Below are 27282 nucleotides of genomic sequence, written 5' to 3'. Positions count from 1 at the left end.
TATTAATTAATTGGAACAAGCAGATTTTCAAAATCAATATTTTAATCAGCAATCATAGTTGTAGCCTAAATCATTATGTAATGGTTGGTTTGATTATTAATGATCAGCTGTTTATATGAACAGACTGAAAGATGCAGAAACATGTTTAACATTAAACAGAAAAGTAACATAATGATTGGCCTATTGCTCCATTCACGTGTTTTCGTGCACATTTCACATGCGTCAGATGCATTAATCTGGCTTGAAAATCAAAAGTAAGTACATTATACAAATCAACACATTGTAAAGACAGTTCAACTTACCGAAGAAACAGAAACTGAAGTGTAACTGGAATTTACATTTAAAAAAACAATAAAACAAACAGTGAGGACTTTGCCGCATCCTTTCAGAACGTTGCACACCACTGATACAGTATGTATTATTCATTATTTGTGTATTTTTATCGCCTGACGAATCTCATCCAGCAGTTTCTCTTTGTTGTTTGTGATGTTTTTTCCAGCGACCTCCATAAGATCAGTGATCATCTCAGCGCTGTAAGGATTTTGAAACGTGCCATATTTGTTCCCCCAGTCCTCAATTTTATCTGAAGAAACATTAACACACTTAAATCAGAACACAGTTGATATTTCAGTTTTATTCAGGACATTGTAAGATCATAACTTGCCTCCACAGTTGCCCACATTAAAGAGAGGGATGTGTATCACGGTTGGAGTGTTTTGGCCGTTGAACACATAGAAGTCCTTCGGTTTCTTTATGTCTTCACTGGACACTCTGACTTCAGGGAAAGGGATGTTTCGTGTCTTGCACATGTCAGCAGCGTCCTTCACCGTCTGTGGTATAAAAACAGCACATTATTGTTTGATTAAAAGGGTTAGACAGACAATTCAAGTTTAAATTTAAAGTATTCACCACAATCGTCAGGATGAGGAACCGCTGAGATAAATGGGAATGGTAACGGACAGCACTCTCTAGGTATTATAAATAAATACGGTTAAATGAAAACCGATGAATTTCCTTTTAAATTGTTTTCTTTTCTTTTTTTTTTTTTTGCTGTTTAAATGATACAGCATTTGTAATTATCTCCTGTTGTTCTACAGAAGAAACAAGTCACAGGTTTGGAACGACATGCGAGGGAGTAAATTATGATTTCTAGGGGATGTATTCCCCTTTAGAATGAACTATGAGTGAATTCTCTGTGCCTATAATACCTTGAAAGGATCACCGTCACTGAAATCCAGTGAAATGATGAGGTCGATGTTTCTCTCTTCTCTCAGCACTGAGAAATAGGGCGAGTTCAGCAACAGTCCTCCGTCTTCATAGTCTCTCGTCTCACTTTCCAGAAGAGCAGCGGGCACTGCTTTATCTGAGGGATCACAGCATTATTATATTATTCACAATGAATTTCCAGTTCATCTGTCTATGAGTTTCTGTTCTCACCTTTCATGTTGTAGAGGAAGTTATATTTCCTGCCCCAGATCCACTGTTTGATTAAATCAGCAATAATCTTCAGAAAATCTGTAAAACATATACACAGTGGTTCTTAAATTCAGTAAATGGTTATGATATTGTTATTATATTTTGTATATGTTTTTTTAGTTGACTATGATTATTGGAGAAAAGGTTTTGATGTTTCATTGTAGTTTTTCAGACTTAAAGTACATAATTGGATGTCTAAAGTTTCTTCTGTGGCATCAGTCTGTTGAAACCTGTTTTGTTGGAAACATTTATGGAATTTTATAGTAAAGCACATTTTGTTTTATGCATTAATCTAGCTTGAAAATCAAAAGTAAGTACATTGTACAAATCAACACATTGTAAAGAGTTTAACCTACCAAAAAAACAGAAACTGAAGCAATGACTCAAACCATTGCACACATCCACATTGTTTTGCTTCATAACAGTGAGACTGATAAAAAGAGGGGAATGTGCATATACGATTGAGTTCATTTTATCTGATGCTGGTAAAATGAGTTTGTATATCTTGTGTTAATTAGTTTTTAACTCTTAATTAGAGTTTTTTTCTTTAAGAATAAAGAATAAAAGAAAGTTATTATTAGTTTTTGTTGGCCAAAAACGTCCTCTAGCAGCATTTCTTAACCCTTCAGTGGGACCGGTGACTGAAGCACATGTAAAAACACGTCAATGTCATTGGCCGACAACAGTCCGTGACGTCACTACTGGTGTGACTGTGAGTATATGAGGGCCCCTTTATTAGAAGTCATCAATTTGTCTTCAGGATCCATTTGTTTGCTTACATGTGAACGTACATATCACAAACACTCTGCCAAGAGTTTGTTTTAGGAAGCATATGCATCTGGTGCGCTTTGTGCATGAGTGAGGAGCTTATACTGAACAGTCATGAATGCATCGCAAATGCACAGCTTTAGTTCTCGGGGGAGCTAAATGCGTACATTGTGAGGATTTCTCAATGGAAAGCACCGTCCCTATTCTCTACGGATGTGGGACGTGTGTTTGGGTGGAATGCCTAAGATTTGTCGAAGTTGCTGCATGTACTGGGTAGACAGCATTTGCAAAACTATCTACAGAGACAGGTAAGGAGCTTTTCTTTTCTGTGCACTGCTGAGGGATAGTAGTTAGCATTTGCATAGCGATGCATTCATGGCTGTTCTTGTATGATTCTTTCAGACTGACAGAATCTGGCGTTTTAACTTTGTGTGACTCCAGAGGGAGTTAAATGCGTGTTGTGTGATGCGGTCATTTGTTCCACCCAGGCTTGACTTTCACAAGGTATGAGAGTTAAGCACCTACTCACTGCGGATACACACACACTACCATTGTGATGAGGCGGGATCGAGCGTAGGGGTTGTAGGCGGAGCGTGAGAGGAGTCGAACAGGAATAATTTAGTTTTAGCTCCTTTTGCACGCTCTGAGGAATTAGACACAGAATTAAGGTTGAAGCTGTCTCCCCTTGAGTATGGGTCCTTTAAAGTCCCCCTCTAGTCAATTTTATCCCTTAAAACTCATATTTGATCACCAAAATTACATATTTAAACCCGTTTTCCTTGAAAACAAATTATTCATGCATTAAAATAGCTTGAATGTAACTCGACACCCTTGCCGCATTTAATGGAGTATCCTCACCCCTGAAGGGGTTCCTTTTAAGTAGGAAGCTCCTTAATACCAACAGGTGGTAGCCTCCTCCCCTTAGTGACGGGTTTAGTAAGTTGGAGGCTCCCTTGGGTATAGCCCACCTTGAGGCTGGTAGAATGAGTGCACCTTCCCCATTATGGGTTCTAAGCAAGGTCCTTGTCACAGCTTCAGAGCACTTGTGATCTCCCTTTTTCTAGTATGATAAAGTTTAAGGAATTTAGGGATTGAACCAGATAACCCTTTATATAAATATATATATATATATATATATATATACACACACTCACCTAAAGGATTATTAGGAACACCATACTAATACTGTGTTTGACCCCCTTTCACCTTCAGAACTGCCTTAATTCTACGTGGCATTGATTCAACAAGGTGCTGAAAGCAAGCACGAAGCTCCCATTCCACCACATCCCAAAGATGCTCTATTGGGTTTAGATCTGGTGACTGTGGGGGCCATTTAAGTACAGCGATTTCATTGTCATGTTCAATAAACCAATTTGAAATGATTCGAGCTTTGTGACATGGTGCATTATCCTGCTGGAAGTAGCCATCAGAGGATGGGTACATGGTGGCCATAAAGGGATGGACATGGTCAGAAACAATGATCAGGTAGGCCGTGGCATTTAAACGATGCCCAATTGGCATTAAGGGGCCTAAAGTGTGCCAAGAAAACATCCCCCTCACCCTTACACCACCACCACCAGCCTGCACAGTGGTAACGAGGCATGATGGATCCATGTTCTCATTCTGTTTACGCCAAATTCTGACTCTACCATCTGAATGTCTCAACAGAAATCGAGACTCATCAGACCAGGCAACATTTTTCCAGTCTTCAACTGTCCAATTTTGGTGAGCTCTTGTGAATTGTAGCCTCTTTTTCCTATTTGTAGTGGAGATGAGTGGTACCCGGTGGGGTCTTCTGCTGTTGTAGCCCATCCGCCTCAAGGTTGTGCGTGTTGTGGCTTCACAAATGCTTTGCTGCATACCTCGGTTGTAACGAGTGGTTATTTCAAAGTTGCTCTTCTATCAGCTTGAATCAGTCGGCCCATTCTCCTCTGACCTCTAGCATCAACAAGGCATTTTCGCCCACAGGACTGACACATACTGGATGTTTTTCCCTTTTCACACCATTCTTTGTAAACCCTAGAAATGGTTGTGCGTGAAAATCCCAGTAACTCAGCAGATTGTGAAATACTCAGACCGGCCCGTCTGGCACCAACAACCATGCCACGCTCAAAATTGCTTAAATCACCTTTCTTTCCCATTCTGACATTCAGTTTGGAGTTCAGGAGATGTCTTGACCAGGACCACACCCCTAAATACATTGAAGCAACTGCCATGTGATTGGTTCATTAGAAAATTGCATTAATGAGAAATTGAACAGGTGCTCCTAATAATCCTTTAGGTGAGTGTGTGTATATATATATATATATATATATATATATATATATATATATATATACTGTATATAGAGGTGGACGATATTGACAAAAAAATGATATCTCTATATTTTCGGGGATTTTCTCGATAACTATTATTAGACGATATTTTGCTGAGTGTGTTTTTTGTGTTGGTACTTTGGCAGGTTTAGGACTGCCGTGGACAGAGACTCCTAAAGATTTTGATATTCTTCATACTCTGTGTGGTGGTCAGTTCACAGCAGTGACATAAATTATATTTTCCAATATGTTTCAATTGATTTTTACCTAGTAAAAGCATTTTTACCTTTTAAAGCCATTTTAAAATTCATGAAAATAAGACACAATAGGGCTGTTACCAATCATATGAAATCAGTATCAACAAAAGTAATTTTTGCAATATTGATATTTAAAATGATTTAAAACAAGAAAAGATACTATAAATGTGAAATTGAAACCCCAAGTAGGGGGGCAGCAAGTCACTTTTAATGAGCGAATCATTGAGATTCAACCGATTCATTCAAACGGCTGATTCATTCAAGGAAAGAATCATTTGACTATCTTAAAGGGTTAGTTCACCCAAAAATGAAAATTAAGTCATTAATTACTCACCCCCATGCTGTACCAACCCCGTAAGACCTTCGTTCATCTTCGGAACACAAATGAAGATATTTTTGATTAAATCTGAGAGGTGGATCACTGCTACATAGGCTGCCAGAGGGAATGAAACTTGACGGCCCAGAAAGTCATTAAAGAACATGTTTAAATATTCCATGTGCCTACAGTGGCTCAACTATAAGTTTATCAAGCGACGAGAATACTTTTTTTCCGAAAAAAAACACATAAATAACGACTTTATTCGACTATTCCTTTTCTTCCTTGTGGGCCTGAGACGAGAGTTCAAGAGATTTCCACGACGCATGCGCGAGAACTGAACAAGAAGTATTAGAAGAAGAACGTCCTCTTCTCAGTTCTCGCGCATGCGTCGTGGAAATCTCTTGAACTCTCGTCTCAGGCCCACAAGGAAGAAAAGGAATAGTCGAATAAAGTCGTTATTTATGGGGGTTTTTTCGGGAAAAAAGTAGTCTCGTCGCTTGATAAACTTATAGTTGAGCCACTGTAGGCACATGGAATATTTAAACATGTTCTTTAATGACTTTCTGGGCCGTCAAGTTTCATTCCCTCTGGCAGCCTATGTAGCAGTGATCCACCTCTCAGATTTAATCAAAAATATGTTCATTTGTGTTCCGAAGATGAACGAAGGTCTTACGGGGTTGGTACAGCATGGGGGTGAGTAATTAATGACTTAATTTTCATTTTTGGGTGAACTAACCCTTTAATCTATCCTAGTCAACTGATTCGTTCAAAAAGCTGATTCACTCAGTAAGGAAGCACCACCGTGTGTGGCTTTGTTTTGAACCCTTTTCGTTGGCGAAATCAGGCAATATGGTGTCTAAAATGTAAGTCACTTAACATTAACTTCTTGTTTATTAAACTTGTATAAAATCAATATCACAATTGTTATCATGCTGATATTTAGAGAAAACTGCACTCTTGTGATATTTATTACTGAATTATATAAATAAAGACTAAATCACGCAGTGAAAGTGTGCACTCTAAATGCGCACCCACACTAGTATAATCTACAAGACTACATCACGTTGTGTGTGTGTGTGTGTGTGTGTGTGTGTGTGTGTGTGTGTGTGTGTGTGTGTGTGTGTGTGTGTGTGTGTGTGTGTGTGTGTGTGTGTGTGTGTGTGGCTATACTCGATAATGTCAAATCGCACATCATTAAAACAACAATTACGATATTATCGCAGACGATATATATCGCATACCCCTAACTGTATATAAGGTTCATGCCTCCCCTATAGTGGGTTTCTAAGTAGGGTAGCTTCCTTATGTATTCATGAAGCTGCGGATGTCTCCCCACAGGCTGGGATTTACAAGCATAAATAAGTTTATACCAAAGTCTAGCTGTCTCCCACTTATTGCAGGTCCTATAAGTAGACAGCTCCCTTAGGTTGTCACTCCCTGAGCGACAGGCGAGGAAATCATTGTTTTCCTGTACCACTATTCCCTTAAAGATAATGTCTAGCACAGAGGCTAGCAGTAACAGACCTTTGTGCTTTGCCTGTCTACAAAGTGTCCTCTAGAGCAGTGGTTGCCAACCTTTTTTTTGTCTGAGACCCCCTTTTTCCCAAGAAAATATTTTAGGGCCCCCCTTCACTCTTTATGATATTGTCGCTCTTGTAAGCTTGCAGCAAGGATGACAAAATGTTTTGTTTTTAAACAAACAGTATGTTTATTACTATAACCAGATATGTTTATGTACAAATAATACCGTATAATATTGAAAATACTATAACAAAAACAATTTAATTTAAAAACGTAAGCCTAGGAGTAGCCTATTAATTGGCCCTATTTGAAATGCAATAACAAAAATATCAGTATTCACACTGGTGTGTATGGAAAAAATAATTAATTATAGGCTATTACAAAATGACTGGTGTCTGGGACCTCGTTGAAAACCCGTTTTTTGGTCAGCCAGGGGATCGTGAATAAAATGAGCTAATGTAATATGATCGTTTGGCGCTCTAGCGATTAATAAACATGCATTTATTAACAGAATAATGCGTCTTGCGGAAGAACATTGTAGCCGGAGCTACTTCTCTCTGTTTATGTCTATGACGAGTCACGCAGGCACTGGGTTACACCGCAGTGGTGCGACCCGAACCAGTGTAAAATAGTCCCAATATAAACACTTATTATAGGTGTACCATAGTGACTCAGGATAAGACAAAAACACGGTTTGGAAAATGGATTCATGATGTACTCGCTCATTATATAAATGTAGTAAATTTTGAACAAAAAAAGTTACGGACTGCTGCTTTAATGCTCACTGTTCAACACTTTTCAAAATATGACGCGACCCCCCAAAGAGCTCGCTGACGCCCCCTTGTGGGCCACGACCCCCCTGTTGGGAACCGATGCTCTAGAGGACACCGTGCGAGTTCCCATTCGAAAGGGAACGTCTCAGGTGACACATGTAACCATTGTTCCCTGAGATGGGGAACGAGACAACTCTCTGCCATGCATCTGGCCTGCCTGTCTACGTCTCCTTCAGACAAAGTTGATGACGTCTAATACAGGTGCCCTTATATCTTCAAAATCTTACCGTTCAGCATTGTTCCGATGAATTCATCAAGATCCGACGGATCTTTGCCATTCAAAACAGAGAGATTCACTAGATCCATGAGCACCTGGTGATATTCGTCTATGGGAGGGACGTTTGGATCTTCTGTAGAAAACACACATTGAACAAACATGAACACACTGCAAAATGTCTTGAACACTAGTGCTTGCCATCACCAAATTTATGACATTCATGATATCAGGTGTTTGTCATTGATTACTTTTATTTGATTACTTTTATTCTTTATTATTAAAGAGTTTAACTTTTATTTATCAGCAGATACTGTAGCATGAACCTAGACACAAAAGATAGATTGACTTGTTAATTAATAAAAGTAATAAGAAATGCTTTACCTTTCCTCATTTCCTCAAGCATCCCTGGTTTTTTTTTAAGTAGGCCTATTAAATAGAGTATGAACTCTGGGGGGGGAATCAAATGGAATTAAAGTTCACATAATAATGAAATGACTGTCAGCTTTATGCAGAACTGAATCTTCAGAACAAATGAAGTTGCACCTATTATTTTTTCTAAGATGAATTTAAAGTTCACGTCTCCATCTGCAATAGCGCTGCCACACAGACCTGCAGAAAACACATTTAAGTTTAAAAGTGATTACAATAAACCAAAATGTATAATTTTTCTAATAAAATGTGTAATACAAGCATACATAAAATTGTAATTTAAACTCTTATTGTTAAGCAAAAATTGTCTTTCCTTAAAATCACTGTGTAATGAAAAGGTTTCTGTTAAAAAACAGCACCTCAATGCGTTGGAGAAATTGAGTTCTATTGATTTTTCAACAATTCTAATTGTAATAATAGAAAATAATATTCAAGCCTTTATTGATTTACCATGGCTCACTCTAGAAACATTAAAAGCAAGAACTGCAAGCAATGAGATCAAGTGAGAATCCACTCAAAATTAAAATATTGTATATAAATGCACCACATGTTATAGGCCTATTTAATAAGTTCAGATAAGATCATTCTCAGAAAGACACAATGTCCCTGAAAGAGGGAACGGGAGACGTAACGTCCCGTCGCCACCGTTGCTGACCATCGCTGTAATGGCCATCACAATCTCGGCTCCTCAGCGAAAAACAATGGGTGCGTGCGCCCGCTTCCTGTTTATACCCGCGCTGGGGGACGGGGCGTGTGATGCAATTCACGCACGCCAACGTTCATTGGCTCATTTTGTAGACACTCGAAAATGTAGTGATCCCAATTACGTTGTCACGTTGACGTTACGTCTCCCGTTCCCTTCTTCAGGGAACGACAGTTACATAAGTAGACAAGACATTTTCCTAATTCTAATTGTACTATTTATATTTCCTTTAAAACAGTTTGTTACCTTGCAGGTACAGCATGTCAATCTCAGGCTGGTTCTTGATCTTACGGCTATTTTCAAACTTGCTGCCAAAGTCGGATGTTTCCACAAACGCTCCAGTGAGGGAATAACCTGCTTCATATGGAGTGAACTCAAACCAGGGGTCTGCAGACAGAAACACATCCATATAACAGCTGACACAAACACATTAACTCTGTCTGTCTTTCTTTCTCACACACACACACACACACACACACACAAACCTGCGTCATGGCTCTGTTTGCTGTGCTTGTCGATCACTGTGTAGATGGGAAACGGGTCTTTACTTTGCTGGTTCCACTGTTCTGAGAGTTTGTGTTTATCTATCTGAAGAGAAAAAAATATTTCTGCAGCTGTTATTTATTTGTACACGATTGTAACCCTGGTTCCCTGAGAACAGGGAATAAGACACTGCGTCCTGAGACACTTTGACTGAGCCTGTGTTTTCCCAAGTTTTTTTTTTCTCCATTCTGCCACCTGATGAAGTTTTGATTCCTTGCCACCGTCGCCATTTTCCACCTTTGTTGCCATTGGCTTGGCTTGCTTAGTTGGGGACATTAAATTTAACATTTAATTTAATATTCAACAATAATATTGATCTGCCTGCATTGACACTATTATACAAGAACTGAACTGAGCTGGACGATGACATCACGGTTTACTCCAGAGCAGCTATATATATAAATTAAAGCTGCAAGCAGCATTTATCGGGGTTCAAGCATTTAAGGCCTTTAAGCACATAAGCATTAAAGACATTACGTTTTATTTAGCAAGCATTTAACCACTGACATAATAGATGGAAAAGACCATTTACAGCCAATACAGGCAATTTACCATAGGAAATACATGGTTTTCAAAGCTTTTTAACAGTTATAGCACCACCTATGATTTTTGTGAAGTTCTGAGTTTTCTTTTAGGATTTATAGGCTTTTGAGTGTATTTTGTCACGCCCCTTTTCTAAATTACCCTGCTACAGCCACCCAAATGCAAAAGTTTAACTTTTTTTTGATAATTATTGATCTAGAGAGTCCAGAGAATTGCACTAGACTGGTTTGGTTCCAATCGGGCGAAAACCCAGGGACTAGTTCGTAAAAGTAGGTTTTGGACAAAATTCGACATAGCAAAAAATTTTCCCTGCCTAAATCGAAATTGGAGATATACATTTTGTCCGTCATGAGCCAAGGATAACAGTGGTGTAAAAACATTGATTCTACGAACAAACGGTCTAGGAGTTATGAGCAATTTAGTACTTTTGGTTGCTGTAGCGCCACCAATGGGCAAATCGGGGTCTTACTCTGTAAGGTTCTCCCCAAATTGAGGCCTACCATCTGGCCAGGTTTCAAGTCTCTAGCACTTACGGTTTTCTCTGCAAGATGCGTATTACAAATCCTTACAATTACAATAGGGTTTCAGCACTTTGTGCTTGAACTTGAACTTTGTGCCATCTCAGCACTTTGTGACGAGTGCACGGTGCTTGAGCTATCTACTTCCAAGGAAGTGGATGTGCTCAGCATCGGGAGCGCCGAACATGAGTCACACTCGCCGGCTCATGTTCCCGCTTATGAGGAACTGGTCGAGGTTGTAACGCGTGCTGTGGCCAGACTCAACATAAGCTGGCCACAAAATGAGCTGGAAGAATCTCGTCACAGTAAATTAGACGAGAGATTCCTGCAGCACCGTTTACAACCTCAGCGCCGGGGCTTGCCTTTTTTCCCAGATCTCCATAAAAAGATAGTTAGATCCTGGGAAAAGCCCCACTCATCTCGCATCTCACACAGCACATCCTGTGATTATTCTAACGTTGTGGGTGCGAGAGAGGCGGGGTATGGCAGGATGCCGCGTGTGGAGGAAGCCTCGGCGAGCTATCTTTCTCCCGAAGCGGCATCCTCGCTTAAAGCCCCGGCGCTGCCCACCAAACCATGTAGGGACACCTCTGCATTGGTGAGCAGGGCATATATGGCGGCTGGTCGAGCTGGTGCGTCCCTGCACTCGATGGCTATTTTTCAGGCGTACCAAGCCGACATTCTCAAAGATTTAGATGAGGGGGAGGGACCAACACCTGCTGATATTGCCGAGCTAAGAAGAGCTGCAGATTTGTTTCTCCATGCCACTAAGGAGACGGCCCGTGCCATTGGCCGCTCCATGTCAGCTTTGGTGGTCACGGAGAGGCATTTGTGGTTAAATCTGTCGGGCATGAAGGATAAGGATCGTTCCTTTTTATTGGATGCTCCGATATCACCTTCTGGCCTGTTCGGCGACGCAGTTTCCACTGTCGTCGACAGGTTTCAGGAGGCGAGAAAACAGTCGGCAGCCTTTCAGCAGTACCTCCCCCGCCGTTCTAGATCTGGGAAGGCTGGTCCAAGTGGCCAGTCTCAGCCGTCAGCCAGTTCCTCCCATCGCCTGGAGCAAAAGGAGAGCGTTTCCTCTCGAGCCCCTCCTACGGGAGCTTGGCAACAGAGGAAACGCTCCCATTCTAAATCTGCTGGCCAGAAGGGTGACTTGAGGGCCGTCATTCATGCTAAGAGAGCTTCAGGAAAGAGGTCCTAGCCACAGTGATAGGACCTCTAAGGGCTGTCCCCCCCGCAGTGAGGTAACCGAGGTTGTTTTCCCAGCGGAGCCCTTCGGAAAAAGATGCTGTCCCGCCGTCACTGACGCTTCGGGTCGCATCAAATTCCAGCGAACGCACACCGTGGCGCTCGCCCCAAAAGCTTTTAAAAGATCCACCTATGGTCAAAAAATCATTCTCGTCCGCCAGTTCGCTGCTTCAGAAGGTCGAGAACAGTGCTCGAGAAACACCCGAGGCCACCCTCGAGAGGCTGGTTCCCTTAGTAAATTTTGTGGTGCGGTGGCGCCTTCTTCCAAATATTTCTATATGGGTCCTGAATATAATAGAAAAAGGGTACAGACTGCAGTTCAGTCACCAACCTCCCAGGTTTGCAGGGGTGTTGCCAACTACAGTGGTCCCAGAACAGGCTCGGGTTATGGAACAAGAAGTACAGGCTCTGCTGGTCAAAGGGGCCATAGAATGTGTTCCGCTACCAGACAGAGAGTCAGGGTTTTACAGCCGATACTTTATAGTTCCAAAGAAGGACGGCGGGCTCAGGCCGATTTTGGACTTGAGGTACTTGAATCAGTCTCTGAGGAGGTTCAGGTTCAAGATGCTAACTATACCCATCATTGTGAACCAAATCAGGTCCGAGGACTGGTTCGTCACAATAGACCAAAAAGACGCCTATTTTCATGTCTCCATCCTTCCATGTCACAGGAGGTACCTAAGGTTTGCTTTCGGGGGCGAAGCATATCAATATCGGGTTCTTCCGTTCGGCCTAGCACTCTCTCCCCGCACGTTCACGAAGTGAATGGATGCAGCTCTGGTTCCTCTTAGACTCCAGGGCATTCGTATACTAAATTATATCGACGACTGGCTTAAATTGGCTCAGTCTCGGGAAATGGCGGTTCGGCATCGAGATGTCGTCCTTGGCCATGTTCAGAATTTTGGGTTGAGACTCAACACGAAAAAGAGCGTGTTGGAACCAGCCCAGGAAACAACGTTTCTTGGTGTGGTATGGAATTCGATTACGATGCGGGCACACATGTCTCCCGCACGTGTCCAGTCCATCCTAAATATGGTTTCAGGAGTAAAGCTAGGTCGGGCCATCACTGTGAAGCAATTTCAAAGATTGCTGGGCATCATGGCAGCGGCATCCAACATTTTACCTTTGGGCCTTCTATATATGAGGCCCCTTCAGTGGTGGCTAAAAACCAAGGGGTTTTCTCCCAAGGGGAATCCATTTCGTATGATCAGAGTAACGCGCAGATGCTTTCGTTCTCTACAAATATGGAAGAAACCTTGGTTCCTGTCCCAAGGGCCAGTGTTTGATTTCCGGCGACGTGACGCTCCGGTTTCGACAGACGCCTCCCTCAGTGGCTGGGGCGCGGTCATGGACGGCCGCTTTGCCAGGGGTCTGTGGCAGGACCATAATCATTCTTGGCACATAAACTGTCTAGAGATGATGGCTGTTTTCAGGGCTTTGAGGAGCTTCCTTCCAGACATCAGAGATTACCACGTCTTAGTACGATCAGACAATACATCAGTGGTGGCTTATCTGAACCGACAAGGGGGACTCAGATCGCGCCCTCTGTGCAGACTGGCGAATCAGATTATCCTTTGGTCCCAGGGGAAAATACTGTCTATCAGAGCAATGTATATTCCGGGGGTTCAGAATCAGGGAGCAGATATCCTGTCGAGGCAGGGGCTGAGGCCCGGTGAATGGAGACTTCATCCAGATGTGGTGAAGTTGATATGGGAGAGGTTTGGACCAATGGAAGTGGATCTTTTTGCGTCTTGAGAGACGGCCCACTGCCCACTTTGGTTCTCCCTCTCACATCCAGCCCCACTGCGGTTGGATGCCATGGTACAGGCCTGGCCGAGGCTTCGCCTGTACGCTTTTCCCCCGATCGCTCTGCTTCCGGAAGTCCTGGAGAGGGTCCGTCAACAGGGCATCAGTCTATTTCTGGTTGCCCCAATGTGGCCGACCCGAGTGTGGTTTTCAGACATGATATCACTCCTGATAGCTCCGCCATGGCAGATTCCTCTGAGGAGGGATCTGTTGTCTCAGGCGGAGGGCGCAGTCTTCCACCCTCACCGGGAGCTGTGGAAACTGTGGGCTGGCCTCTGAGGGGGCTCAGTACCTAAATGCTGGTCTATCAGCTGGGGTGGTTGAAACCATACTTAGCTCTAGGGCTCCGTCTACTAGGAGATTATATGGCCTTGGTCATACGTTTTCTCCGTGGTACTTGGAGGATGAGACCGACGACCAGGTCCAGGGTTCCCGCCTGGGACCTGGCGGTGGTTCTCGAAGGGTTATCCCTGGCCCCCTTCGAACCCCTTCAGTCGGCTTCGCCTAGGGATCTTACGCTGAAATTGGCATTTCTCTTAGCTATCACCTCTCTTAAGAGGGTGGGAGATCTCCAAGCCCTGGCAGTGGTTCCAGCTTGCTTGGAGTTTGCCCCTGGCAGAGTTAAGGCCTTTCTGCACCCGAGTCCGGGCTACGTGCCTAAGGTTTCTACGTGTACGGCTCGGTCCACGGTCCTTCAGGCATTCCATCCTCCACCTCATGTGTCGGCAGAAGAAGAGAAGCTTCATTTGCTCTGCCCCGTCAGAGCTTTGAGCGTGTACCTCGAGGGGTCCTCTTCTTGGAGGAGGTCGGACCAATTATTGGTGTGTTTTGGGTCACCTAAGAAGGGGCTAAGGGCATCCAAGCAAACCATTAGTAATTGGATTTTTCAGGCTATTACCTCGGCTTACAAGGTGCGCGACTTGCCTTCACCTTAGCCGTTAGGGCTCATTTGACTAGAGGCATGGCCTCCTCTAGGGCCCTCCTTTCAGGAGTGCCCCTCCAGGAGATCTGTGAGGCAGCCGGCTGGGCTACCCCGCACACTTTTATTAGGTTTTACAGTTTACACCTCCCTAGTACACCTGGCGCACACGTGCTCTCGTCCTAGTTGAGTGCCTGAATCAGTTTCACTCCGGGACAGGCGTTTTTTCGGTGCGTGGCCTAGTGGGCATTCGTTCCCCAAAGTGTCGAGTTCTCGACGCAGTGTTGAGTTCCCTCGAAATGGAACGTCTCGGGTTATGACTATAACCCTTGTTCCCTGAGAAGGGAACGAGACACTGCGTCGCTCTGCCACGCCCCTCAAGGCCTTAGAGCATCTTGCTTCATCGCGAGGCTGGTGTCTGTGTGTTTCAGCGTCACCTTTATACTTCCGGTTATGCCGTCACATGTTACGCAACCAATCAGGATTGGAATAGTTTCATTCTTACTTCAGAGGCGCACGCTAAGGGTGCGTCCCCAAAATGCCGAGTTCTCGACGCAGTGTCTCGTTCCCTTCTCAGGGAACAAGGGTTATAGTCATAACCCGAGACGTTATTTGATGCTATAAAAATGGGAATGTGACGTCATGATTGACAGCTGTGATTGACAGCTTCTCTAAACGAAAAAGTCACTGAGGCACCAACAGACTTTTTGGGGGATTTTTGGGAGGAGATTGGAGGTTCAGCTTTAGTTTCTACATGTCCATAACTGTTTATTTCACACGGACATAATGAGTTGTTCTGCAGTAAACTGTATTAGCGGTTTCTGCAAGAGTGAGGGCGGGACCTTGATATCGCGGTTCCTCTTCACGTTCACTGAAGCGGAGCTCAGGTCCCAAATCTGCGCAAGATGTCAGCACCATATTAGGACTTTGGCGGCTTCACTTTACACCAATGGAAGAGAGTGAAGGGGCGTCGTCCATCTTTTTTTAGAGTCTAGGATGCGGACCCCTCAAGGACCAAGCACGTTCTCTTTACCCAAGACAAAACACGCATATGTTGTGTGAGTCACCAGTGTCACAGTTGTGTTTTGTTTAGTTTGTTTTCATTGGACGTGTCTGCCCGTCATCACATGTCACGTGTCATCTTCATTGTCATTATCAGTTCATCTGTATCACCTGTGATCAGTTAAGGTGAACGTGATTTTACCATGTTCCTGGATCAACTTCTTTATTTCCAGAGGTGTGCGACCTCTGAAATATAGCAATTGTAAGTCGCTTTGGATAAAAGCGTCAGCTAAATGAATAAATGTAAATGTGTAATATTTCTGAGGATCTATTGACAGAAATGCAATATAAGATCCATAACTATGTTTTCAGTGGTGTACATTTATTCATTTAGCTGACGCTTTTTTATCCAAAGCGACTTACAATTGCTATATTTCAGAGGTCGCACACCTCTGGAGCCACTAGGGGTTAAGTGTCTCAGGGACACATTGGTGTCTCACAGTGGATTCGAACCCAGGTCTCTCACACCAAAGGCATGTGTCTTATCCACTGCACCATCACCACCCCTATGCAATATATATAGTGTAGTGTATAAAGTGTATGCAGTGTATAAAGACCTTGCATAATGAACCGTTATGTTTTTATTGCCTTAGAGTGAGACATTTATATCTCCATAACCACGGGCACCCCCTTCTGTGGAGGTCGACATATTGTGTGGTCATGTTTCTAGCGTAGCCGACATCGAACACACAGCGATACAGAGCGCGTTTCGTCACTACGTTGAAAAATAAGTTTTCAGTGGTGTATAAAGACCTTACTTAATGAACCTTTATATTTGTATTACCTTAGAGTGAGCAGTTTCTCTCCTGAGATTCCAGCAGTTCCCCTTATATTGAAATGCGCCGACATGTTTCTACGGTGGCCCTAAACAGACAAACGCGTTTCGTTATGTTGCTCTTCGTGCAAGGAAGCAAGCTTAGTTCAGCGAATAAAACACTGACACAATGATGAACAAGTAACAATAATATTCGCAATAACAGTTTTACTGAATAATTAAGTGAACATAATTTCTTAATTTATTCTTGTAAAGAAACCTCATTGCTGAACTGCTATTCTCTGCTGTCTACGACGATGACATTTTCCTGTCGGCCACCGTAACTTTTGTTGGTTGCAATTCCTAACCTCACCACTAGATGCCGCCAAAAATCACACACTGCACCTTTAAACCGCTTGTTACCAGCCACGATTTCTTACTCAGTACCAGTGAAACAGTCCTTGAAGACAAAAAGTGGACGACATGTTCTCTAGGCGCCCCTTTTATAGTTCCTGGTAGCACTAGTAGTGACGTCATGGCTGTCACCGGCCAATACTATTTCCATGATTATGCAGTACTTCATTCATCAGTCACGCTGAGGCGTTCCCCAAAGTGTCTCAGTGCGAGGTCCCTTTCGAAAGGGAACACATGCTAGGAACTGTTTTTTGTTCAGTTCAACATTCAGTTTTCCAATACAGCCTCCGCACCACATACCGATTTGTAGTAGGTTGTAATCAGAAGAATATTACAGTAGCCTATTGTTTCCCCTGTTCTTCAGGTTTCGTGGCCATTATAAATAGTCAATATTAAAAATAGCACTTTTTAAGACTAAATGTAAGCACTTCATTAAGATCATATCATACATGAGTGTTGTATTATGAATAGTTACAGACCTCTTTCACATAATCTGTGACGACCATCACTGCCCAGACGTCAGTCAAGCTGAATATGTCTTTCTCATAGTAATATTTGAACAGTTTGATTAATGCCTTTCCCCAGCTGACTCCAGGACCGCTGAGTCTCTGGACGATCTTGTCTTTCACAGTCTCTAGTTTGGTGGACCAGTCTGACTCCTGATATAAGGAGGCCATGCACCTTCAGAGGAACAACATATGCTCTCATTTATGACATTCAACGTGTGTGTTTGTGTATGTGTGTGTGTGAGAGAGAGCGAGAGAGAGAGAAAGAAAGAAAAAGGGGTATAGTGTGTGTGTGTGTGTGTGTGTGTGTGTGTGTGTGTGAGAGAGAGAGAGTGCGTGCGTGCGTGCGCGTGTGTGTGTGTGTGTGCGCGCCTGTGTGCGTGCGTGCGTGCGTGCGTGTGTGTGTGTGTGTGTGTGTGTGTGTGTGTGTGTGTGTGTGTGTGTGTGTGTGTGTGTGTGTGTGTGTGTGTACCAGGTGGATCCAGAGACTCCGCTGAGATAAAGCACACAGTCCAGAAGACCTGTTTTCTGGAGTTGATCCAGGGATCCCAGCAAACCCACCATGGCTTTTTCTCCTCCTCCAGATCCCAGTAATGCGATGTTTGGCACCTCATTCTGAAACACAGATTGATTTATCAAACATTTGATGTTCATCAGATACAACATATTTTATAAAAATAGCCTATATTAAGTATAAGATGGTTTACCTGACTGCAGGTTATATTAAGTTTCTTCAGGCTTTGTTGAACATCTTTTCTCTTTCTGGCTTCAAACTCCTCCTCGTTGTTATTCAGAGAGTGTTCAATTCTCACTTCACTGTAGCGACACACAGACCAGAACTGAATTTAACATCATATATTCAATTCAATTCAATTCAAGCTTTATTTGTCATTGCATAAGTACAGTGTATTAACACAACGAAATTTCAAGAGCTACTCCAGATCAGTGCTTTAAATAGATAAATATAAACACACACAAGAAAGCAACAAACACCCCCCATCCCTTACTCCCCTCCCTCCCATACAACACACACCCTCCCACACACATATGTATAATATAGCAGCAGATTTCGACATAGCAGCAGGTTTCAGCATTAAAAAAGAGAATGTTCAAGATGAGATCATATCTAGAGGTAATGTGGGTGGACGTGACAGGAGGATAGTGAAAGGAGGAATTTCCTTTATTTCACAAGGTTATTGTTTGTTCAGTGAACGTATGGCCCAGGGAAAAAAACTCTTTGTTAATCTGGCAGTGCGTGCTCTCATTGACCTATAGCGCCTGCCAGAGGGAAGCAAGTTGAACAGGTGGTGTGCAGGGTGGACAGTGTCTTTGAGAATAGATCTAGTCCGATTAAGGCAGCGGGAGTTGGCCAGCTCTTCCAGGGAGGGAAGGGGGCACCCTATGGTCTTTTGGGCTGACCCTATGACCCTCTGCAAAGCCCTCCTGTCTGCCACCGAACATCCCGCATACCATGCTATGATGCAATAAGTGAGTACACTTTCAATGATTGCCCGGTAAAAGGACACCAACAACTTCTGTTCAAGATGGTTTTTCCTGAGAATTCTCAGGAAGTGTAGTCGCTGCTGGGCCTTTTTTGTTATTGCTTTAGTGTTAGTGGACCAAGAGAGGTCTTTGGTAATGTGCACTCCCAGAAATTTAAAAGATGAGACCCTTTCCACGCATTCTCCATTCAGGTGGAGTGGGGCGTGGGCTGTGCTGTTTCGTCCGAAGTCTATAATGATCTCTTTAGTTTTTATTGTGTTCAACAGTAGATTGTTTGATGAACACCAGGTGGACAGTAGTTGGACCTCGTCTCTGTACTCTGTCTCAACTCCACCTGAGATGAGACCGACCACCGTGGTGTCGTCTGCAAATTTTATGATAAGGTTGGAGGGATAAGAGGGGGAGCAGTCAGATGTATAAAGAGTGAACAAGAGTGGGCTCAACACGCAGCCTTGAGGGGAGCCAGTGCTGATTGTAAGGGGGGAGGAGAGATGATGGCCGAGTCTCACTTGTTGTGGTCTGTTTGAGAGGAAATCTTTTATCCAAGCGCAGGTGGAGGGAGGGAGGTGATTTACAGCTAGATATATAGATAGATATACAGCTATTTCATATATTTTTGAAAAGTTTTTGTCAGAATTAACCAGTTTGTAAACATTAATTGTGATGCAGTACAGTACTTATATGTAATAAAGTGCACATTATATGAATCTGAGCAGAATTACCTTTCCTGGGCTTTGGATGGACTCATCTATAAAACAATAGGGTCAACATTAAAGTTCTAAAATTTGAAAACTAAAAGGGAAAATCTATTGAAAATCTTTTGATCAACTTTACAGTTCTTTTGATAAAAAATTAGTCACAAATCATATTTCAACTATTAAGCCACTTTTTTTTAAAAACACAAATTGGCAACTTTAAAACATATACTCACTGTTCTTGTATAGTCTTGTACAATCCTGAGGCTTTAGCAATATCAGCAAAGCAGACTCTCGACTCTCAGATCAGACAGAAGAGGCTCTTTTATAGGACTCTGAAACTGAAGTCTATCATCTTGGGAGGTGAAGGTGATAAACCTGAAGTTTGTCTTAAACAGCAATAGTTTTCCATGTAATTTCGTTGTATGTGGGGGTTGAGGGTGGAGTTTACATACAATGTCTAAATGCATAGAGAAAAGCTAATATGTGTTTGAACTATATGGATTACTATAAGGGGTGAGCAGAGAGTTTTCAAATCACAAACCCGCTGAAATTAGAAACAGACCAAATTAAAAACTAATTACCCAAGCAAAAATACCTTTTTGGCTGTTTTTGATGTGTTGTGGAGACATTACACCTGCATCTTAACTATAGAGAGTGTGTGTGTGTTTTAGGTGTGTTTTACAGTCTTTCTCAATCAGTTTGGCAAACGTGTCCAAACTCATTTCACTGCACTCAAAACAACTTACGCTGTGATCTGAACACTTTGTAATTGTGCTGGACAGATTGTAAATTTTCAATATTGTCATACAAATTACAAATCATATGCATAATTTCTCAAAGCATTGCATACAAAAATTTCAAATGTGTTCACAACTGCTCATACAGCCAAACAAACTCTTTTTATTGATTTTGCAAAAATCCATTCTATCTGAGGTCTTGGAGTCTTTAGGTGTGTTGGACTTGATACCGCTTTTAATAAAGAACTGAATTGAATCAGGTGAGTTTGATTATGGAGACATCTAAGATGTGCAGTCGGGGTCCTCCAGAACCCTATGTTCTAATGTGCCTACAAATGAATGGTGATGGTTAAACACTGTATTTGTTTCCCTAGCCACTTAAAAGCAAGAGATAAGAAAAAATGAAAACCTGTCAGTTACACAAAGTTCAGAAAAAAATGGTATTTCACTTGAGATTTCTGCCCCCCTCACTTCTGAAATGTGACAATAAGGCAAAATAGATTATTTTCTAAAAGTTCACTGGTATAAACCTGCCCAAATAGTTTAAGAAACACCTGTAAACTTGTAATTGGATGCCACTCCCTTCTTCAGTTTCAGTAGAATTCTCTTTAAATGGGGCTGTTATTAAAAAGAATTACATTCTGGAAAAAACACAATAACTTTAAAATAGAAAATAGAAAAATATAATTCAAAATGTTACTAAAAACTAGCACCTCAAATGATACTAATATAACAGTGTGTGACATGCTTTGTTTCAACATCTGTAACATATTGAGCTGAAAATTCAAGACTCAAGAAAAAAATTCTTATTATCATGTTGAAAACATTTTTGCTGCTCACATTTTTTTTAAGTCGAAAGTTCAAAAGAACAACATTTATATGAAATAAAAACAAATTACATTACTGTCACTTTTAATCAATTCAATGTAAACTGCATTTTATTTCTTACCCCAACTATTAAACGTTAGAAAATATCTACAATAAAACAATCGTGGATTCTCTTCTTATAATCATAATGAATCTATCTATCTATCTATCTATCTATCTATCTATGGTGCTCAGACGCTGAAGTCTGAGCACGCAAAGCCCTCCTAACAAAGAGAGAGAAAAGACGCGCGTGTCCCGCTGCGGCCGGACCGCCGTCAAAGTTTATTTCCCTGTCAGTCCCCTTCAAACAGGCTACTGCAGTGGTTCATTTAGCAGCCAATGAGCCGGTTTGTTCACCCTCTTGCCTGCACACAAATGCCGTTTTCACGGCGACCCAGAGAAATCTCAAAAAGAGTATAATGTCTGGTCCGGCTCACGCAGTCTGTGTTTTAAGTGTAGTGAAAGTGCCCACGCCCCAGTATTCACCCCTAGACACAAGCACTTCGAATCTCGTGTCACTCACAGAGCACACTCTCATAAAGCGCAGAAAAGCCGCTCGAGTGTTGAATGTAAGAAATGTGTCCACAGGTCTGTGCCCACTATCTGCCCGCTCTGTTACACGATCAAAAAAGAAGGTTATGAATGTAAGCCTCGTGCCCGCCAGAGAGCGTTCACGCTTGCTAACACAAACCTCCCCCCGGGCTCCGCCCGCGCATTTAAATGTTATCACAAAACGCAGGGCATTAATAAGACATCCCCCATCCATTATGATCGGGGCGTCTAATACACTTGTAAGTCTCGTGCCCGCGCTCACGCTTACAGGAAGCTTTTCCGCCCGGAACACTGCTCGCGCGTCAAAAAGTGAAAAAAGAATGTTCCCCATCCCTTATGATTGGGACATCTCACATAAATCAGCCGGTTTCGGCTTCCAGCGAGCAGCCTTTGCCCAGAACCGAGAGCAAGCGCACCGCGCTTTCGGCTCCGGTTCAGTTTCACAAGCCCGCAAATGGCGGCGATCTGAACCCGGAGGCCATTCGCCCCCTAGCGGCTCACATAGCTGCGTGGGAAACTATCTCAGGGATTTCAGAATGGGTGCTGAGCACAATAAAGCAGGGCTATACACTTCAATTCATTCGCCGTCCCCCGCGCTTTCAAGCCCGGACCGCGACGATAGTGAATGCGGAAGTAGCACACCTACTTCACGCAGAAATAGCAAAGCTGCTGTGCAAAGGGGCTATAGAAAAGGTACCGTCTTCTCTGAGCGAGTCAGGTTTTTACAGCCGATATTTTCTCGTACCCAAGAAGGACGGAGCCTTCAGACCTATCCTAGATCTGAGACATTTGAACAAAGTGCTTGCGAAAAGACCGTTCAAAATGCTTACGACCAGGAAAATCCTCGCGCACGTTCGCCCGAGGGACTGGTTTATTTTCCTAGATCTGAAGGATGCCTATTTTCAGATTCAGATAATACCCCGTCACAGGCAATTTTTGAGATTCGCCTTCGACGGTCAGGTATATCAATACACCGTCCTGCCGTTCGGCCTGTCCCTAGCACCCCGTACATTTACGAAGTGCATGGACGCGGTGCTCGCCCCCCTGAGAAGTCAGGGGCTGCGAATAATTAACTATCTGGACGATTGGCTGATATTGGCACAGTCAGAGACAGAACTGCTATCTCACAGAACAGTGCTTCTCAGTCACCTGGAAAGCTTGGGTCTCATGGTCAACTGGACCAAGAGCCCATTACTGCCCAGCCAGTCAATTTCCTTTTTAGGAATAGAACTGGACTCGGTGACCATGACGGCTCGTTTATCGACACAGCGCGCGCGCCGTGTTCGCCGCCTAGCCGCATCTTTCCAGAAGGGCAGCTTTCTCCCTTTGAAAACATTTCAAAGGATGTTGGGCTGTATGGCATCAGCTGCAGCGGTGCTTCAGCTGGGCCTACTGCGCATGCGCCCGCTCCAATGCTGGTTGAATGCTCGCACGTCCCGCCGAGCCTGGGTTTCTGGCGGCCAGAAAATCAGAGTGACTCAGACCTGCATAGCGGCTCTGCAGCCCTGGTTAGTAGCCAACTGGTACCAGCAGGGAGTGATGATTGGAACCATCTCTTATCGGAAAGTTGGGTTGAAAGTATCGGAAACTCGGGTTGGGGCGCACTGTTCGATGGCAGACTGGTCTTCGGCCAGTGGTCAGACCAAGAGAAGTGTTTTCACATGAACTGTCTGGAAATGTTAGCGGTCGAGAACGCGCTGAAGCGGATCCTCCCGTTCATACAGGACCAACATGTTCTTGTCCACTCAGACAACATGTCTGTGGTATCCTATGTAAACCGTCAGGGCGGTGTCAGATCCAGAAATCTCTGCAATCTGACGGAACGCCTCCTTATTTGGTCTCAGATGCACCTGCGTTTGCTGAGGGCGGCCTATGTGCCTGGCCATTTGAACGACGGCCCAGACAAACTGTCCAGGGACAATGTTCCCCCAGGGGAATGGTCCCTGCACCCCCAAACGGTCCAGAAGCTGTGGCGCCTATTCGGCAGAGCGGAAGTCGACCTATTTGCGTCAAAAGACAACGCTCAATGCCCGACGTTCTTCTCGAAGGACGAGGACACGCTGGCCCAGGTTTGGCCCAGCCTCCCGCTATATGCTTTCCCTACGGTCTCTCTGTTACAACAGGTGATCAAGAGAATCAGGGAAACGCGCTTCCCAGTCACTGGGAAGACATGAGTTGGTCATCCGCTTCCTTAGAGGAGCTAGAAGGATGAACCCGCCGCGCCCCCCGTCGGTTCCTATGTGGGATCTTTCATTGGTCCTCGAGTCCCTGACTCTAAAGTTATCCTCAGACCTAGACATGGCTATGTTCCTAAAGTGATGGGCACTCCATACAGCGAAAGTGAGGTGAATCTCCTCTGCCCTGTCAGGGCGCTGAGATTTTACATTACGCGCTCCGCCTCCTTCAGGTGCTCAGAACAGCTTTTTGTTTCATTTGGTGGGCGCACCAAGGGTCTCGCCTCCTCGAAACAGAGCCTGTCCAGATGGATAGTGGACGCTATAGCAGCTGCTTATGCGTAAAAAGGTCTGCAATGCCCTCTGGCCATCATGGCTCATTCCACGAGAGGCGTGGCCTCGTCGTGGGCGTGGTCCAGTGGGATTTCTATCCATGACATATGTGTAGCGGCGGGCTGGAGCTCTCCTTCTACCTTTGTCAGGTTTTATAACCTAGAAGTTCCTGCCTTGCAGGCTAAACTTTTGTCAGTTTGAAGGAGAGGTGTATTCTGCCCAGATCTTCCTGCTCAGATCACTCTCACGTGACTCAGCTCTCCTGGTTGAGCTGCACTAGTAGGGTATGTGCCATGTGCCTATACAGACCGGCGCGCTTCTCTGTATTCCCTATGTGTGCTTATGTACAAGTGATGGCCCGCGTGGCTGGCCACCTTATTTTTTCCACTTATGGGGTTCCCCTGAAAATTCGGGTCTCATGGTGGATGCTTGGATGCCGTGGATGCACGGCGTTGACAAAGTGTTCCCGTAGCGTAAGCTAAACTTACGCAATACGAGAGAACCTCTCGTAAGAGAACGATACTCGGTTACTAGACGTAACCTCGGTTCTCTCTAGAGAGGGAACGAGTATTGCGTAACCGGCCATGCTCGCGCCACGAGCGACTTCGCTTCAGTCGACGAAAAACCAGGGAAGTCAGCCTACAGCCCCAACTTTTATACGCTAAGCCACACCCATTCCGGCGGGCTGTGACGCTATGAAGGCACGGGCGCCCTTCATTGGGTGTGATGTCACGCCGGGCTCACTGGTAGGCTGCAGCAGTTGCCTGCAGGGCAGCCAATGAGCATGCAAGATGGCCTGCTCTAGGTCTGCTAGCTGCTGCACTGCGTTGACAATGAATACAAAATTGAGGATAATTTTTTGGCTTCAATATCTCGAGAAGATGAATCTTTCCCGTAGCGTAAGCTAAACTTAAGCAATACTCATTCCCTCTCTAGAGAGAACCGAGGTTAAGTTTAGTAACCGAGTATCGTTTTTACAGTCACTAGGACTGTGGATCACTTTTTCAAAACTCTTCACACAGTTCTTCTAAACAACTTTCAGCTTCACAACAGTTCATTCACACCCACAATGCACTAAAACTGTCATAACACTTTATACATGACTCAAATCAAGCCATTCTTCCAGAACACTATGAGGTTTCATCCAACATACACACTCTGTCAATCATAAAACACAGACCTAAAAAACACTAACATCAGGTAGCATTTTCTTTTGTACAATTTCTTCACAAGACAAGAATAACACTCTTTACTGCTTATAATTCACTGTAATTTATGTTACTTGGTCCATGTTTACATTACAGAAACAAATTATTCCCAAGTTTGATGGATTTAGTCCCAAGTTGCCGAATGGATGGTAATGAAATTGAAAGACCATCGAAGTTCCATCAAATTGTTTTGATAGTATTTTTTTGTATGAGTATGAAAGTATGAAAATGAAAAGTATGAGTATGAAAATTCAGATGCTTATGATTTAGGACAGATTTGATTTACTTTACCTAACCTGAGAATAATCAAAATAAGGTTAAAGGTGTCTAGAAATACGCAGCATAAAACAGTCTTCTCTGTGATGTACAAGCCCTGGGAGATCTGATTCATTCCTCCTGACCACCAGAGGCAGTGCAAAGCACTAGTGGATAATCGCTGCGCCAGCTAGATAGATAGAGAAAAATATAGCAACAAAGTCAGTCATGACACAGACCGAGACGCGAGGATATAAACAGCATCTTGGTGCCAAGCCTCTTTCTTTTTAATAGCGCGCTCTACACGATCATCAGGACGGATATCGTGAGTGCATACACTGTAAAAAATAATTGTTGGTTTAACTTAAAAAAAAAAAAAAGTAAGTTACCTGGTTGCCTTAAAAAACATTTTGGTTGCCTTGAAATTAAAATTATTTTAATATTTGTATGTTGTGTCGGCGATACCCTGTGCTATATCATATCTTATATTCATTGCATACTCACTGTTGTGCTAGTTATTGTATGCCACACGGTTCTATCTGAAGGCAGATTTGACTTCACATGTGAAAGTGTTTCACGTTGTAGAACGTGAAACACTACGTCTAAGTCTACGTCTACGTCTACGTCTAAGTCTACGTCTACGTCTACGTCTTCGTCTTCGTCTGCGTCTAAGTCTACGTCTACGTCTAAGTCTAAGTCTACGTCTACGTCTAAGTCTACGTCTACGTCTACGTCTAAGTCTTCGTCTACATCTACGTCTAAGTCTACGTCTACGTCTACGTCTAAGTCTACGTCTTCGTCTACGTCTACGTCTACGTCTAAGTCTAAGTCTACGTCTACGTCTAAGTCTACGTCTAAGTCTACGTCTACGTCTACGTCTACGTCTTCGTCTACGTCTAAGTCTTCGTCTACGTCTACGTCTAAGTCTACGTCTAAGTCTACGTCTACGTCTACGTCTAAGTCTAAGTCTACGTCTACGTCTAAGTCTTCGTCTACGTCTACGTCTAAGTCTACGGCTACGTCTAAGTCTACGTCTAAGTCTACGTCTAAGTCTACGTCTTCGTCTACGTCTAAGTCTTCGTCTACGTCTACGTCTTCGTCTACGTCTACGTCTAAGTCTACGTCTACGTCTAAGTCTAAGTCTACGTCTACGTCTACGTCTACGTCTAAGTCTTCGTCTTCGTCTTCGTCTAAGTCTAAGTCTACGTCTAAGTCTAAGTCTACGTCTAAGAAAACTTTGTTTTGAGAAAACTCTCCTGTTTATAGTTAGAGCCTGGCAGGTTGAATTTGAGAACCTGCCTCATTCACTATTCCCTACGTTAGTCCACTAATACTGTTCACTTGATGGGGTGAATGATAACAAGTGAGTGAATTCGGACGGCAGTTGAGCGTAGCCTACCTCGGTTGTAGCCTCCACTCGTTGTTGCAGTGCATTGTGGGATAACGTTCACTATGGTTTCAGACTATTTGAGGGTATAGGAGGCGATTTCGGATTCAGCCAGAGCAGGGCCGGCTCTAGCCCTTTGGTTGCCCTAGGCGAGATTGTGCCCCCCCTAGGTGAGATTTTGCCCCCCCCAAGGATCAACTGTAATAAATTGTTCATACAAATGCTACAAAGAACGTTCAATGATATTTCTATCATCCTACATAGTTACATTGAACAAATACATTTTGTCTGACCATGTAACTTGTAGTATATAAATTACAATTATACCACCACTACTATTATTACTAATCTATTAGGCTGCTACAAGGCTAAGGGGGTTTCGGGGGTATGCCCCCCGTAAGAAAATTGTGTGCA

General features: G+C 43.4%; 1 protein-coding gene across 1 annotated transcript; it reads right to left on the bottom strand.

Annotated features, from left to right (window-relative positions):
- Positions 1–30: 30 nt before the first annotated feature.
- Positions 31–18615, bottom strand: LOC143731285 (cytosolic phospholipase A2 gamma-like). The gene is made up of 12 exons (XM_077222042.1): positions 18574–18615; positions 17862–17993; positions 17627–17769; positions 17128–17329; positions 9324–9426; positions 9085–9225; positions 8250–8315; positions 8088–8153; positions 7717–7839; positions 1209–1363; positions 665–830; positions 31–583 (listed from the first exon to the last, which is right to left on the bottom strand). The coding sequence occupies exons 1-12, from the start codon at positions 18613–18615 to the stop codon at positions 426–428; spliced, it is 1497 nt and encodes a 498-aa protein (XP_077078157.1). The 3' UTR covers positions 31–425.
- Positions 18616–27282: the final 8667 nt, after the last annotated feature.

Source organism: Siphateles boraxobius, unplaced genomic scaffold (assembly GCF_051911475.1).
Source record: "Siphateles boraxobius isolate OS27281-9 unplaced genomic scaffold, OSU_SipBor_1 120, whole genome shotgun sequence".
Taxonomy (NCBI): Eukaryota; Metazoa; Chordata; class Actinopteri; order Cypriniformes; family Leuciscidae; genus Siphateles; species Siphateles boraxobius.
Note: the sequence above shows the minus strand (reverse complement) of the source record. Positions and strands in the feature narration are given on the sequence as shown.